This window comes from Sus scrofa, chromosome 7, assembly GCF_000003025.6.
Source record: "Sus scrofa isolate TJ Tabasco breed Duroc chromosome 7, Sscrofa11.1, whole genome shotgun sequence".
Classification (NCBI taxonomy): domain Eukaryota; kingdom Metazoa; phylum Chordata; class Mammalia; order Artiodactyla; family Suidae; genus Sus; species Sus scrofa.
In genome coordinates, this window is record NC_010449.5 from 20,251,629 (window position 1) to 20,267,800 (window position 16,172).

A 16,172-nucleotide genomic window follows, 5' to 3' on the forward strand; every position below is an offset into this window, starting at 1 on the left:
GAGATCCAGAACATTCAGGTACCACTCATCAGTGTCTTTTAGCCAGAAGTCTCAAAGTGAGACACTTTGTGTTTGTGCACTTGGGTCCCTCCCCTGATGGTTCTCCATGAGGTGGGTCCCCGAGAGTGGTGGCAGTCCTGACGAGACTGGGTGAGTGCTGCCTGGTGTTTCCCCCTACAGCCTCTGCAGTCCTTGTCCCTGGCCGACTCGAAACTCAAGACCGAGGTCACCATCATCATCAATGCCCTGGGAAGCAACACCTCCCTGACCAAAGTGGACATCAGTGGGAACGGCATGGGGGACATGGGGGCGAAGATGCTGGCCAAAGCGCTGCAGATCAACACCAAGCTCAGGTACGGAGGCCGGGCGCTTGGCCCCGAGGGCGCGGGGGTGCTGCTTCTAAGGAAGGCCTGGAAGCCAGTCTGACCGGCAAGCATGGGGGAGCCAGCCGTGCCCGAGGGAGGCCTGAGTTTCCCAGGAGGCCAGGTGAGAGAAGAGACAACAGTTTCAAGTCTTTTGTCAAAATGTGGAGGAGGGTGTTCCATGGACCCAGACATTCCTCCAAACTGCCGTCTTAAAGATTTCCATTGTGAGGCCCATGGGGCTGAGAACCATGGCAGTTTCCCATTTCACAGCAGCGTGAACAGCTGACTGATGTGTCTGGAAAAGGCAGTGAGAAGCAGGAGAGGGGTTTGGAGGCAGCTCCACATGAGCAGAGCTGGGGAGACTGGAGGAATAACACCAGGGGCTTCCCTGTACCCGATTGTGAGCCCAGCATCGTATCTTCCCTCCCAGCCCTGCCACCATAAAGACCTAGACCCAAGGGAACCAGGAAGTCTTCTGGGTCAAAGCCAATTTCATACTGGACGCTGACTCTGCTGTCCGTGGCTTTCATCCATAGCACTTCCCACGCGTGGCTTTTCTTAAGGATGAGCTATGGGGTAGCCACTCCTCTCAGGGACTACTTATGTGGTAACCATGTTACCAGCCATCATTCAGGGAGATCCGGTTGCCCCCCAGCCCAGCCATCTGGCGAAGGAAGAGTGAATTCACACTGCTCCTCGAGGGCTCCTCCTTGCTGTTTCTCTTGCCCTCCAGGGTACGGCAGAGCCCGAACCTTCAGTCTAGACCAAAGGCAAAAGCCAAAAATGGCAGCAGTTTCTTTGAAGGTCGGTTCATATGTGAAGAAGGTCGCCGAGGTTAGGAAGGGAACAATTAGAGGTTGTGAGTCCGGGAGCATTCAGACGAATAAAAGCCACCTTGTGTGTCAGGTGAATTGACAAATCCTAAAATACTTCTGAAGTAGTCACGTTCTGAAGGCAAAGTACTACTTTTCTTCCAAAATAGATTTTTGTGTTTAAAAGTCAACCACCTCCCTAGAGGCACGGAGGTTTTGCCAGCAGAGTGAACCAAGTCGCTGGCATTGCTGATCACATGACATTAGGGCGATGGTGGAACATCACGCAATATGACCAGATTTCCTTCTAGTTGTTTAGAATGGAAAAAAAAGTCTCAGTACCTAAAATTCTTTATGTTGGACGTGAGACTGTTTAGCTTCTTTGGTAAATAGTTTCAGCTTCAGACATGAATACGAGAATGCTGTCTGGGGAATATGATGCGAGAGTATCAGAGGACTCGGGTCTTAGAATTTTCCAGCTAGTGAAGTAATTATAACTATATTATAAAAATAATTCTGGTAAGTTAATGCGTGTTGCTATTGCTTTTCAGTATTTTTTTTTTTTTCATACTGCTTGAGCAGAGAATAGGTTTGGAATAGAATATGGGAAGAAACACTCATCTTTGCTTTGTCTGAGACAAAGCTCAACGTTCTTCCTTGTTCCTTGTACTAAAATATCTACAGTGTCACCTGCAAGAGATTTACCTGTAACAGGAAATCATTTCCTCCTTTCCTAAGTGACGGATCGTTTATGTGGTTTGGTTTCCAAACAGGACAGTTATATGGGACAAAAACAACATCACGGCACAAGGCTTTCAAGATATAGCTGTTGCTATGGAAAAGTAAGTTTTACATAGGACTTCTTTCTAGGAAAATAAAAATGAATCAATGATGTTTGTGTTATTTATGAGATAATAGAAGTGGCAGTGGATTGGGTGTCAGAAGATCTGGGTCTGGGCTAATCGACTGCTAACCAGCCATGGGACCAGGGAAAGCACTGACTTTCTTCTGGTGTGAGTTTCTTCATCTACAAAATGAGGGCAGAGATGCTTGTTCTGCCAAAGACATAAAGAGCATGGCAGAGGCCCATGCAGTGGTTGCCTTGCTTTTCCTCCTTGTGGTTTTAAATCTGCTTCCACTGGGTCTTGCTTTTTTTGCCCAAGCTGACAACTCTGAATCCAGTGGTGAGAAGAAAGCTGAGGTCCAGAAAATAAAAATGAAATGGATGAAATGGCAAGGCCAAGGCTCATATGTCTCCTTTGTACAAAAGGATTTCTTTATTACCTTTGCAACTAAATGCAATTTTTGCTTTTTAGGGCTGCACCCACAGCACATGGAGGTTTCCAGGCTAGGGGTCAAATCAGAACCACAGCTCCCAGCCTATGCCACAGCATCACAGCAACTCGAGATCTGAGCCACATCTGCGACCTACACCATAGCTCAGGGCAACACCAGATCCTTAACCCCCTGAGCGAGGCCAGGGATCAAACCCACATCCTCATGATACTAGATGGGTTTGTTAACTGCCAAGCTACAACAGCCGTGAGTCTTTTTTGAATGCAGAACCTCCTATAAGTACTCCTATTGCACCACAGAACCTTTGGATGGGAACATTTATCTATAGATAGCAACACTTGGGTGCTCACAGCACAGCTTTCACCCTAGTGATGTTGTAGACTGCCAGCCCAGATAAGTCTTTGTGAAGCTTCAAGAGGCTATACACCTAGTATTCCTCATTTCAAGATTGATGGGAGGGTTCGCTGGACCAGTTTGTTATGTATGCTGTGCTCTAATAAGATGCGATGGTTTGAAACCACATTTGGTTGAAATAAACCATGCTGGTCTGAGGCATGATGAAAATTAGATGAGGAAAAAGAAAACCTTCAAGGCTGCAAAAAAAAAAAAAAAAAAAAAAAAAAAAAAGACAAATTGTCTCTGTGTTTCAGTTGGCTGGATCCTCTTATGTCAAACAAAAGCCATTTTGCTAAAACAAAGCTAAAGGTAAAACATTAAAGTTATAGAAAGAATAGCCTTTTCTTTGCTGGTTATTTTACTTTAAGCCACTAAGTTGACTGGATGAAGAACATTTTTTTCCATTAGATGACTATTATTAAGATGACTATTTTCTGTCTGTCTGTCTTTTTTTTAGGGCCATACCAGCAGCATATGGAAGTTCCCAGGCTAGGGGTCCAATTAGAGTTATAGCTGCCAGCCTACACCACTGCCACAGCAACTCGAGGTCCAAGCCACGTCTGCAACCCACACCACAGGTCAGGGCAACACCAGATCCTTAACCCACTGAGCAAGGCCAGGGATCAGACCTATATCTTCGTGGATACTAGTTGGGTTCGTTAACTGACTGAGCCACAACAGCCACGAGCTGTGGTGTAGGCGCAGATGTAGCTCAGATCCTGCATGGCTGTGGCGGCAGCTCCAGCTCCGATTCAGTCCCTAGCCTGGGAACTTCCATATCCCTCAGGTGTGGTCCCCAAAAGTAAAAACAAAACAAACAAACAAAAAAACAAAGACTCTCATCACCAGTGCTGCTTGTTGCTTAGAGACCTAAGACAAGCCAGGTATGTGATGCCGATGATCCAGTTGCCAACACGTGACCCCAAAGGCCATTTTTCCTGAGTATCCTGTTGCATTTGGCGTGGAGAGAGACGGCATCTCTAGGGCTTGAGTTTGCAGTGGGGGAGCAGGTGTGAGCGGTCATCCAGACACATGGCAGTTCAGAGCAGGGTCAGGATTGGAGGGCAGAGCGCAGATTCAGAGGTCTCTGTATTTGCTTCACACAAAAAGTGACTCATCCCTGCCCCCGCCCCTTGCATTCTTGTGTCTCACCAGCTGGTCAGCAGCAGTGAAGTCATCAACAGACCCGGTGTTCATAGTTGCTTTTCTGGATGTCCAGAGCCTGGGGGACGTGGCTTTTGCTTTTAAGGGCAAATTGCAAGGCCCCGCAGAGGTCAGGGTGTTGAGCCAGGCAGGAAGGTTTTTCTGAAGACAATCACTGGTCTTGGACCCGCTTATTTAAAGGAGCCCAGAGCCTGGGCAGGCTGTTTTTGTGGCTAATGTCCTTGGCTTGGCAAGCAAAGGTTTTGGTTCTATTTTGGGTTTTTCTTCTACTGTTCTGGCTCTGTCACAGGTCGTCACTGTGGTGATCATGGTACATTCAGATCTGTTGGTGACTGGAGTCCATGAGCAAGTTCATGCTGGACAGTTTTTTTTCCTAGCTTTTCTGTCCGTCCATCTAGCCTGTCCCAGTTTGAAAATTCTGTCCTTGCTGTAATTGAAAACTGAAAGCAAAACCACAGAACCAGATTCCTTAAAGTTGTGTTGGTTTTGTAGACAGCGTGAATGGACAGGGTCCTCCTGGGTTGCAACGCACACACACGCGGGTGCCGAAAAAAGCTGATCAAGGGGCCTAAGGTGGTTTGGTAGTTTAGAATTTTAGAAAATTTTAGAAGCTCTGGCAACTTTCTTTTCGGATTTTAAAAAAGAGTGTCGATGAAACCGCTAATATGTGGAATCCAGTAAAAAAAAAAAAAATGCAAAAGAACTTTTTCACAAAACGAACTCAGATTTTGAAACCAAATTGATGGTTACCAAAGGGGAAACGGGGGAGGGGGTAAATTAGGAGGTTGGGATTAACATAAACACAACTACTATGTATCAAGTGGATAAGTAACAAGGACTTGCTGTACAGCACAGGGAAATCTGCTCACTGTTCTGTAATAACCTAGATTGGAAAAGGTTCTGAAAAGACGTGGGTGTATGTATATGTATAACTGATTTATTTTGCTGTACACCTGAAACTAACACAGCGTTCTAAGTCAAGTTATACTCCAATAAAATTTAATTAAAAACATTTTAAAAAAACCTAAAAAAAGAGTGCTGTATTAAGGTAGTAGGGAGGTTATTTTTAAGTAAACATGCTATTTTCTCCTTTTTTCTAGGAACTACACCTTGAGATTTATGCCAATTCCCATGTACGATGCTTCTCAAGCCTTAAAAACAAATCCTGAAAAAACAGAAGAGGCTCTGCAGAAGGTACTGAAGGATCAATAGCTTAATTATAATAAGTTCACATCTGAATTGAGTTGTGTTAATAATAATTCTGAACATGTGAACAGGGCTTTATATTTTATAAAGCTTTTTTCACATTAGCTTGTATTCTTACGATCATGACCAGCAGCATTACTGCGAAACGGGGGGAGGCACAAAGTAAGAGAGACTAGAACCTGTGAAATTTAAGCGTAGTCAAATAACATTGTTACATCAATATGCCAGAGCTTAGGCATTGATAACTTCCTGCTGGTCCTTTGGAGAAGGTGTGGAAATGAATATTGACCAGTACAGCCTTTATCCCTTTCATCCTCAACATTGAGAACCTTCCCTTCTTTCTTCATTAGGAAATTTAGGGTATTACTGAAATCTCACTTTACCGTCTGTGTGTCTGAATCCACATCCATTCCCATGTCTTTCTGGCAATACTAGAGGGTGTTAGGTACCTCCCCCTTTGAAGTCCAGCCATCCACGGCGCCCTTGACACCTCCCATCTCTGCCCTGTGCTGGAAACTTGCCCTGTGAGTCATCAATGCCCTTGCTCTTTCATATCTTCATCCTTTTCTCTCTATGGTTTTTGACTATGTTTCTCTCTACTTTTCGATATGCTCAGGTATTTCGCATCTGAAGAAGCCCACTCCACTTTATTGTATTCTTTGAAATCTTTCTTCCCTCTTTGTTCTTTCATCTGGTGGTACCACTCTGTCCAGTCTCCTGAAACTTGACATTTTCCCCCCTACATTTTTGTAGCCAATCAGTCACCAAGTTTACTGCTTCTATAGCAAACATCTCGCCATGAGCTCTCTTTCCCTCTGCTCCTATTACAGATGCCTTTATTCAAACCTCATCACCTCTCAGCAGGATGATTGCATCCTCTTGTCAGTTTTCCATGTCACAGTCAAGAATAGCCATCTTACTTCATGGTGACTTTGATCAGATTAAACCCTTCAGTCCATTCCTCCCCAGTGGCTTTTAGGATAAAGCCTGATCTCCTTCACTTGGCATGAATGTCTGCCCAGGATCTGCCTCATTCACTGCCAGCCCTTGGTCTTTGTTTCACTCTTACCAGCCCTTAGTCTTTGTTTTGTTCTACCTTAGGGAACTTGTTAGAAATGCAAATTCTTGGGCCTCAGAAACTGGGGTGGGACTCAGCCCTCGGTATTTTTCTAAGCTTTCCTGGTGACTGTAATGCTTTCGAAGCCCTACTGGCATCTAGATGATACTCATGCTTTTCCTCACTATGTGCATGTCCCTTGAGATTGAAATTGAGGGTCAGCTCCTCCAGGAAGACTTCTCAGTCCCTTTCCCCTGCTAGGAAGGTAGTCCTCTCAGAATTTTCTGTGGTTCTCTTTGTCACTAGCCTTGTGACATTGTTTTAAGTCACCTGCCTTCACAGTTTTTTCTCCCAGTGGCTGTGAGCTCTTTGAAAGCTGCACCTGTGTTTTTCATCTTTTTTTTTTTTTTTTTTTTTAATTCTCAAAAGCTAGTTGAGCACCTGTCATGCATGCTTGGATGTTCTTTAGACATTCAGTGAATCAAAAGGAGTAATATTGGGATCTCAGAGAATACCAAGTAGGATAAATACCCTCCCCCCCAAATCTACATGTAGGCATATCATAATCACCCTGCAGAAAACCAAAGACAAAGAGAAAATCTTGAAAGAAGCCAGAGGAAAAATACACCTTCCATATTGAGAAATTAGGATAAGGACTATATCAGCCTTTGAGTCAGAAATCAGGTGGGCAAGAAGAAAGTGGAGTGAAATATTTAAAGGATTGAAAGAAAACCAGCAGCCCGGAATTCTGTACTTAGCGAAATTTTCCTTCAAAAATAAAGAAATAAAGACTTCCTAAGACAGCAGTGTTACAAGGGATGAAAGGAAGAAGTTGGTAAATCTCTCTTTTAAGGTTGCTGCTCAACTGATGAATAGTATCCAGTTGACTCTTGAACAGCGTGGGGGTTAACTGAGTATAACTGATAGTTGGCCCTCCTCTGCTTCCATGGAGTCAACTAACCATGGGCCATGTAATACTGTAGGATTTGCCATTGCAAAATATCTGCTTATAAGTTCAAACCCATGTTGTTTGAGGGGCAACTGTAGTGTTATTTAAAAGAGCAGTTAGATGAGTTGTAAATGGGCTATTGCGGATGCTAAGACAGCCACTAAAACATTTATAAAGCAATATAATTAATATTCTAAGACAGGAGAGAAAAGTGCAATCATATACTATTCTTAAAAGCAGAGAAGGCTGAAAAATAGGGGTGCATTGAAAGATGAACAAATGCAGAATATGCAGGCATGTTAATTATAAAACTTATATTTATTAATGAAAATTGGTGACTGTAAAGCTGATATTTATTGGTTATTTGCCGATAATACTTACTGTGATTTTATATAGTCAAGTCTTCCTTCTTTCTTTCTTTCTTTTTTTAATTTTATGGCCACATCTGCAGCATATGGAAGTTCCTGGGCCAGGGATTGAATCCGAGCCATAGCTGTGGCCGTGCCAGATCCTTTAACCCATTGCACCAGGTTGAGGATCAAACCTGCACCTCTGCCGCACGCTGAGCTGCTGCATTTGGATTCTTAATCCACTGTGTCAGGGCAGGAACTCCTCAGGTTTGTGTTTTGACAGAACTCTATCCTATAGGAAGAAATACAGCTCTTTAATTTTACTAAAGAGTGGTATTGTGATTTTTATACTCGTGTTTTTTTGTTTTTGTTTTTTGTTTTTTTTTTTAGATAGGGCTCTTTAATTAAAAAACAGCGTTTTTGCCTTTGTGCTGCTTCTCTTTTAGCAATGAGACTAAAAATGTTGAACTGACTCTAGACTGTCTCCAGGTTACTACTGCCCGGGGTCTGGCAAATATGATCATGATACTGCAGGCTCTTCCCCTTTCCATTTGCCCTGAGTCAGGCCCCTGTCCTTAGCCCCTGGGAGATAGGTTCCCTGTCCTGGCCTCTAATGGTGCACAGAAGGAACCTTTACCCTGTTTATTTGAGATGCCAGTACTTTTTTTTGTGGTGATGTGTACATGACTGTAGTTAAAGACACTTGAGCATTGTTCTCCTTCCTTCCCCTTCACTAGCTTTTATTTTACTTCATTTTTTATTTATTTATTTGCTTTTTAGGGCCACCCCTGCGGTATATGGAGGTGCCCAGGCTAGGGGTCAAATCGGAGCTACAGCTGCTGGCCTAGGCCACAGCCACAACAATACGAGATCCTAACTACGTCTGTGACCTGTAATGCCAGATCCTTAACCCACTGAGCATGGCCAGGGATCGAACCCTCATCCTTATGGATATTAGGTTCATTACCGCTGAGCCATGATGGGAACTCCCTGTACTACCTTTTAGAAATGAACTTTGAATGTTATTATTATTATTTTTTTTTGAAATATTCCTTCCAGGCTCAGTCTGTGAAGAACCATTGGTGCACCTGGGGAAGGTCTGGAAACGCGTGGCCCAGCCTTGGGTGCACTGCCTGGGTGTAAACTGAGCCTCTGGAATAAACAAGCTGCTCTCAGGCCTGGCCCACAGCCAGCGCTTAGTGAGGCCAAATGCAAAAGAACAAATCACAAAACAGAAGCACCCAAAGCTGGGTGGCAGTGTGTGCCTGTCGTATTTTAGGCAGGAGTCTTTTTTTAGCAAAGACATTCTACTTTAATGGTAATGTCACCTTGGAAAGAGATGACTTCTTGGGAAATAACAAGAGAAAATTAATGTAATATAATGTCATGGAATTAATGTGTCACTTTAATGATGCTTCATTTCGGGGATCTTTTCGTTTTTATAATTCCTTCATTTCTGTTTAGTAGAATGGTACATTTTATTCTGCTTTATAGTTTCCAGAGATGGTAGTAATTACAGGCTGTATTTTAATTGTTCCTAATTGGTATTAAGTAGTAGTCATTTTAGCATATGCAAAATTAAAATAAAAATGTAATAATACCGAAAGCCTCACAGTTATTAGTTCTTCACCAGGGAACTATAGTGACAAATTAGAAGCCAAATGGTTAGGTTGCATTATTAAAACAAATAAAACAACAAATAGATGGCATAATTAGTCATCTCAAATTATTCTTTATGAGACTGATGTGTTGCCTACCGCGCTTTAGAGGACACTTCAAATCATTCTTTAAGAAACACTTTAATAGGTATTTATCATCCCCAGAAGTTAATCCTACATTTTTTTAATGTATACTCATTGTATATCGTTTTTCTTAAACACTTTATTTCAATCTGGTTATTTGTACATTTGAATTTTTCATAAAACTTGGTCTATGTATAAAAATACCATTGTCAAGCAACGTCAAGATATCTCATTTTCTGTAGAAATCCATTTTCTTATTTTTGGTAATTTTGCCAAAATCATTCCTGTATTTGAGAAAATCTGTAAACCTGATGAATTAAGGGAACTAGTATTCGGCTTTGAGTTGTACGAGCCTGTATTCTTCCAATGTTGTGGCTATTTTCTCCTCCCCCCGCCCCTTAAAATAAAGAATTTTCTGAGTGTTGGTGGATTCTACCACTGGAATAAGCCTAAGAGGATCAGAAAGTACCATCCATGTACCACAGGAGTATTTATTTGACTTCTGAACTGTTTATTGCTTCAAAATTCATGAGGAAGAAAGATGCAGCAAAGGGATAAGAAGTCACTAAGTGACGTCTCTAACCCTGCAGGCAATTAATCACTTGGTTGTCTTTGTCCACTAGAGTCACATAAAAATTACTGCCATTACCTGCCAGTTAAATTTCTCACTAAAAACTCACATAAGGCATCGTGACCATGCCAGTTTCCCCATCTCTTAGTCTTGGTGGGGTCAGGGCCCTGGTAGGGTTTTCAGTCCAGCAACGGACTGTTTCAATTCTGACTTTACTCTCTGCTCAGTCGAAATGTGTTCTTGAGAGAGACATGTGCTTCATTTCCAGATAGAAAACTACCTGCTCCGGAATCACGAGACTAGAAAATACCTTCAAGAGCAGGCCTACCGCCTACAGCAGGGCATTGTCACCAGCACCACACAGCAGGTAAGAGGGCGCCAGTCTTCTCCTGGTGCCAGTTTCTACACCTACTCATGCTAAACCGACCCCTTTAAGAGCCAGGATCCCAGGATGTCTATTGTTTGTTTGGATCATTCGCAATGGAACTGGAAGAATCCATTTCTGAAAATGACGATAAGTGTAAGTAGAGTTTGGGGGAGGATGTAGAGGGAGGAAAATGTAGGTTAATTCTAATGCTAAATATGCACTTTTCCTTGTTGATGATTGTGTGCTTCTTAAGATTGTCAGTAAGGTGAATCTTTTATAACTATTAGGAATCCTTGATTATATATAGATGATCAAATCCAGAGGGTGGTGTAATTTGCTACTTTGGAGATATTCTGTCCCCTCAACTCTCTTTCATTTCTATGAGTAGCAAACAGATTCTCAGATTCTTCTGAATAACTAAGAATTTGCTGACTGTTCATTCACACTAAGTGCTTAAGAGAAATCTGAAGTGTTTTTCTCTTTTAGTTCATACCTCTTCTCTCTACCTAACTTTAGAATTAAAAAAGAATGGAATATTTTCCTCCAAAAATATTAACCAAATCCAAAGATCATAAGATATTTGAGACAAACCTATAAGGTGTCAAAGAAAGAACAAGATAAACCCAAGAACTAAGCTTAGATAATTCAAAGTACAGCAGAAGACTTTAAAAAGAATATTGTAGTTAGTAAGTTCAGTGCAACCGAGAGAATATTATATCCATAAAATAGGAATTAGCTGCTATGAAAAGGAGTAATCAGAGAACAAGAAGCAATGCTTAGCAACTGAAAATATGGAAACCGTAATAGAGAATTAAATTGACTAATAGGGCAAAATTTAAGCTTGTATCTCTGATAGAAAACAGGGAAAGTGTTTATAAAAAGACATGAAAAATATGAGAGAAAACTAAGTCAAAATAGGGAATAGATGTAAAAAATGCCTTCTAATAGGCACTTTGAAATTTAAAAAGAGACGTAATAGAAAAAGTTAAAAAGAGAGAAAGTAATAGAAAAGAATTTCGCATGAATCTTGGAGTTGATAGGACCAGGACCCACTGAAATTAATCTGAATAAATGGGTAAAGACCCATATCTGGTCAAAACACTTAGAATAAAGAAAAAAGCATCTTTAAGAGTTCCAGAGGGAGTCAAAAGGCTATCTTACAAGGGGACTAGAACCAGTTCTTAGTATCAGTCTCAATTATTAGAAACAAATGAGGTTCAGAGAGGGAATTTATTTTGAACCAAGAATTCTGTTATCTAACAGTTTAATCAAACAAATGTTAGGGCAGAATAAAACTGTATTTGGATGTGGATTCAGAAATTTTATTCTCAAAATATTCCATGTGAAAAAGGTTTTTTTTTTTTTTGTTGTTGTTGTTGTTTGAGTAAATTCTCTGGCATAACAAGAATAAGAAAGTAAACAATATGAGGTATAAATAAGGAACTGTAGCAGAAATGAATTCATCAAAGTTATAAAAACTGAAAGAAAGCTTTAAAAAAAAAATCTCCACTTTGGAACAATCTGCTTTGAGCTGCAGAAGTAAGAGACATAGGATTCCATTTCTTTCTCTGTGGATCCCATAATCATCATCCTGTACCTGCATTTTAGTGGATTTAAAATTTTAATATCAATTTAAGGCAAGAAGGGAACACCTAATTATTGTTACACTTAGAAATGTGCATGTTGGAAATGGTCATGTAAAACTAATGAAATTAATTAAAACTAGGAGTAGAAGAGGGAAGCAGGTGTGTGTGCTAAATTCTTAGTTTTTATTTCATGAAAGCATCTTCTATTCTCTGTCATTCATAAATCTGAAATACAAATGTTAAGTTCATTATTTATGTTTAAAATAAAAGCCACTATGTTGTCACTACTGTGGTTCGGGTGGCTTGGGTCACTGCTGGAGAATTTCCACATGATGAGGGCACAACCAAAGAAAAATTGAAGCCACTAAAAGAATTTAAAATACAGATGGTTTTCAAAAAATGTTTATCTCAGTAGATTGAGGGGAACTGACTGGTAGGGAAAGTTTTGTCATTTGAGATCATTTCATATGGTTTGTACTGTTTTCTTACCTTGTTCAGATGTCATTTTAATTTTTTGTGGTGTCTTTGGTTTTGGTATCAGGGTCATGATGGTCTCATAGAATGAGTTTGGAAGCATTCCTTTCCCTTGAATTTTGGAAAACTTTGAGATGGATACGTGTTAACTCTTCTTTCAGTGTTTGGTAGAATTCACCCGTGAGGCATCTGGTCCTAGACTTTAGTTTGTTGGGAGTTTGTTGCTATTTTTATTTTTTTGTTATTGATTTAATATCATTGCTGGTAATTGGTCTGTTCGTTTTTTTTGTTGTTGTTTGTTTTGTTTTTTAATTTTTGACTGACTCAGTCTAGGGAGATTGTATGTTTCTAGGAATTTATTTCTTCTAGGTTGTACATTTTCATTTTATTGGTGTATACTGGTTTTTAGTAATCTCCTATAAGCCTTTGTATTTCTTTAACTTCTCTTTCATTTCTGATTTTATTTATTTGAACCCTCTCTCTCTCATTTCTTGATTAGTCTGGATAAATGTTGATCAATTTTGTTGATACTTTTAAAGAACCAGCTCTTAGTTTCATTAATATATTCTATTTTTTTTTTTTTTGTCACATTTATTTCTGCTCCGATCTTTAGGATTTCTTCCTTCTACTAACCTTGGGTTTTGTTTGTTTTCCTTTTTCTAGTTCCTTTAGGTGTAAAGTTAGGTTATTTATTTGAGACTTCTCTCTTTTCCTGGGATAGTCATGTTATTGCTATACACTTTCCTCTTAGAGCTTCTTTTTGCTCTAATCATCCCACAGATTTTGAATTGTCGTATTTCCATTTTAATTTATCTCCAGGTATTTTTTTTATGTCCTCTTAGGTTTCTTTAGGGATCCATTGGTTGTTTAGTAGCATATTGCTAGCCTCCACATGTCTCTGGTTTTTTGGGTGTTTGTTTGTTTGTTTGTTTTTGTGGTTGTTTTTCTTGTGGTTGATTTCTAGTCTCATACTGTTCTGGTCAGAAAATATGCTTGATATGATTTCAGTCTTAAATATATTGAGAATTGTTTTATGGCATAGCATATGATCTGTCCTGGAGAATGTTCCATGTGCACTTGGAAAGAGTGTATATTCTACTTTGGGATGAAATGTCATTTTAATTTTTGTTACTCTTTTTTTCTTCAAAGAGAATGAAAGAAAGGTGTCCATAATGCACCATGTATAATCTTCCAAGTAGGTAAAATGATACAAATCACTGAATAGATATGGATAGAGATTTCACCAAAATATTAATGATGGTTAGTTATCACAAGTGCTGTGAGTAGGTGAGTTTTATTCTCTTATACTTCATCGTATTATTTGAATGCTTTACAGTAAGCACCTATTATTTACATAAGGAAAAGTAAAGTGATAGATGTTGAGAAAATGAAAAACAGTAATTATGAATATAGTGAAGTAACGGAGTTTTGAGTAGGAAAACATTATTTTGACTTTAACAATGCCTTAAAAATCGAATTTTTTTTTCCTGCAAGGGACTAACATTAGCTTTTAATACTTTAGGGTTTACTGTTATTTCTTGGTTTTAGTGTTTAACATTAAAAGCAATGAGAGTCCTAAAATCTTACATTGAACCTTTGCCTTGAGTTCCTTTATGAGCTACCATAATGCAGGCTTTTCTTAATACGATGCCCTTCCACATTTTCCCCTCATTCACAGGGGTTTTGCTTGTCCAAAAAAAATTTACTGCCGCAACCTTTAATGCTAATTCTTAAAAGTAAGTTTCATCTTCTCAATCGAGAGGAAATTATACACAGGAGACATATAAGGATGTTTAATTCTTCATGGGTGACATCATTCTGAATTATTTGAGTCATTATGCACTAGGTATATTGCCCCCTTTTCACTTTGGGGATTTCTTAGGACATGATGATTAGCAGTTTTCAGACTTTAATTGTTTCAGTTGCCTTAAGGGAGATTTATTTCCTTCAGACTTCCTATTGAAGTTTCTAGAAATCTGAATACAGAAAGAATAGACCCTCTCTAACTAGTCCTCCTGCCAACCACATAGCCTGTCATCATTCCCAGGTGACACTGAAGGAATTAAAATATGTTTTAATGAAACACTGAAGTGTCATAAATGTTCATGTATTTGTTTTTGTCTCTTGTCTTTGTTCAGGAAAGGCTTTCACAAGACTCAACATCCCACCTCTGCTTTTAACTCTTCTTTTCTGTCTCATAACCCTCTTAATCCAGAATCAGCATACTTTGTCTGTGAAAAACCAAATAGTAAATATTAGGCTTTATAGCTTGTATAGTCTCTATAGCAACTATTCAACTATGCTGTCTTAGAGCGAAAGAAGCCATAGACAAAGCTACTGGAATGAGCGTTGTTGTTTCAATAAAATGTGATTTATAAAAACAGGCCCAGAATTAACTGTAGTTTGCCAATTTCTGCTAAGTCATCTCTCTCTCTCTCTTTTTTTTTTTAAGAGGCAATTTTATTAGCTAGAGTGTTTTACTCAGCACAGTCTTTTTCCTTCCTTTCATGTACAGATTTTTATGCTTGCTGTCAGGACTTCTTCACTACCTAATCACTTTGTAACCTTTCAGAATGTGCCCTCTGTCTCTATTTGACTACTGAAATGGCTCTCAGTGGATCTGGTCTCCAAGTCAGAGGCCTTTTCTCCCACTTTATCTTTTGATGAAATGAGGCCATATGTGTAGCGGTCAGGAGTTTGGGTGCTCAAGTCAGGTGATGATGTAGATGTAAGTACAGGCTCTGCTATTCTCTCTTGGTGGGAACTGATGTTAGTCACTTAACTAACCTCTTTAAGGCTCACTTTCATCGGTAAAATGGCAAAGATGACTCCGAAGGTGCAGTTGACGATTACTTGAGATAATGCATGCAAAGTACTTGGCTCCTCACTAGTAAACATTGTTGCTCCATTTTTATTATCATGATTATCCTTATTATTGACTGTCTCATTTATCACAAGATGCTCTTCTTGGCTCATTTGACAATGTGCTGCTGTGAATGTCTTTCTGCTGTTCTGTCTCTCCTTTCTACTCAGCTTTCTCCTTTCATCTTCCAGATGCAATCATTTTTCAGAGTTTTGTCCTTTGTGCTAGCTAATCTATTTCTATCATTTTAACTCTGTCATCTGTGGGTAACTCCTAGATCTATCCCCTCAGTTCCTGTTTCTTTCCTTTCTCTTCAGCTGCTTATTCGGCATCTCTGTCCGGCTAGCCCTCTGAGATAGGGTCACTGTGACTAGACTCCTTCTTTAGAACAACTGATTTTGCCATTTCTCTCAGTGACATCTTCATTGACTGGGACTAGAATCCTGGAGTCGTCTTGGACACCTGATTTGCTTTCTTTGTCCAAGGTCACCATGCCCTGCCCACTTACCTTCAAAGTGTCTTTTGCAGCTATCTTTTCTTTCTGTTTCTAATGTCTGTCTTCTTGCTAAGGCTTTTTATTAGCTCCTTCCTTTGACTTCTTTTACACACACTGCAAGAACTATTTTATCCATCTTCCATGTCTCCTTGAGCTTTTTACATCCCATTTCCTTTGTATCAGGGAAGCTGAGTCACTGTGAGTGTTAGGGGGTAAGAGATTTTTAGACCTTCGCACTTGTGGGAGGAGCTGGGGGAACACCTGCTCTATGCCTGGTACGTGGTGTATCGAAACTCCTTATCCTGGGCCTCAGCCTTACACTATTTTGCCTTAATGTTCCAATCTGATCTCCCACAATAAAGTGCCTCTGTTCCTAATCAGGAAATAGGAATCACAGGTGTTTGGATATGCCCTTGTGTATGTTCATCCTTTGCTTAAAACTCCCTTCTCTTTTCTCAACTTGTAGAAATCTTTCAGG

General features: G+C 40.0%; 1 protein-coding gene across 6 annotated transcripts in view; it reads left to right on the forward strand.

Annotated features, from left to right (window-relative positions):
- CARMIL1 (capping protein regulator and myosin 1 linker 1) overlaps window positions 1-16,172 on the forward strand; it is a 317,002-nt gene that overhangs the window by 215,199 nt on the left and 85,631 nt on the right. For all 6 annotated transcript variants that reach the window (XM_013977486.2, XM_021099791.1, XM_021099790.1 and 3 more), the window contains 4 exons: window positions 181-353; window positions 1,951-2,019; window positions 5,134-5,227; window positions 10,177-10,275. In XM_013977486.2, coding sequence (XP_013832940.1) covers window positions 181-353; window positions 1,951-2,019; window positions 5,134-5,227; window positions 10,177-10,275 — 435 coding nt within the window. The remainder of the gene's footprint in view (window positions 1-180; window positions 354-1,950; window positions 2,020-5,133; window positions 5,228-10,176; window positions 10,276-16,172) is intronic.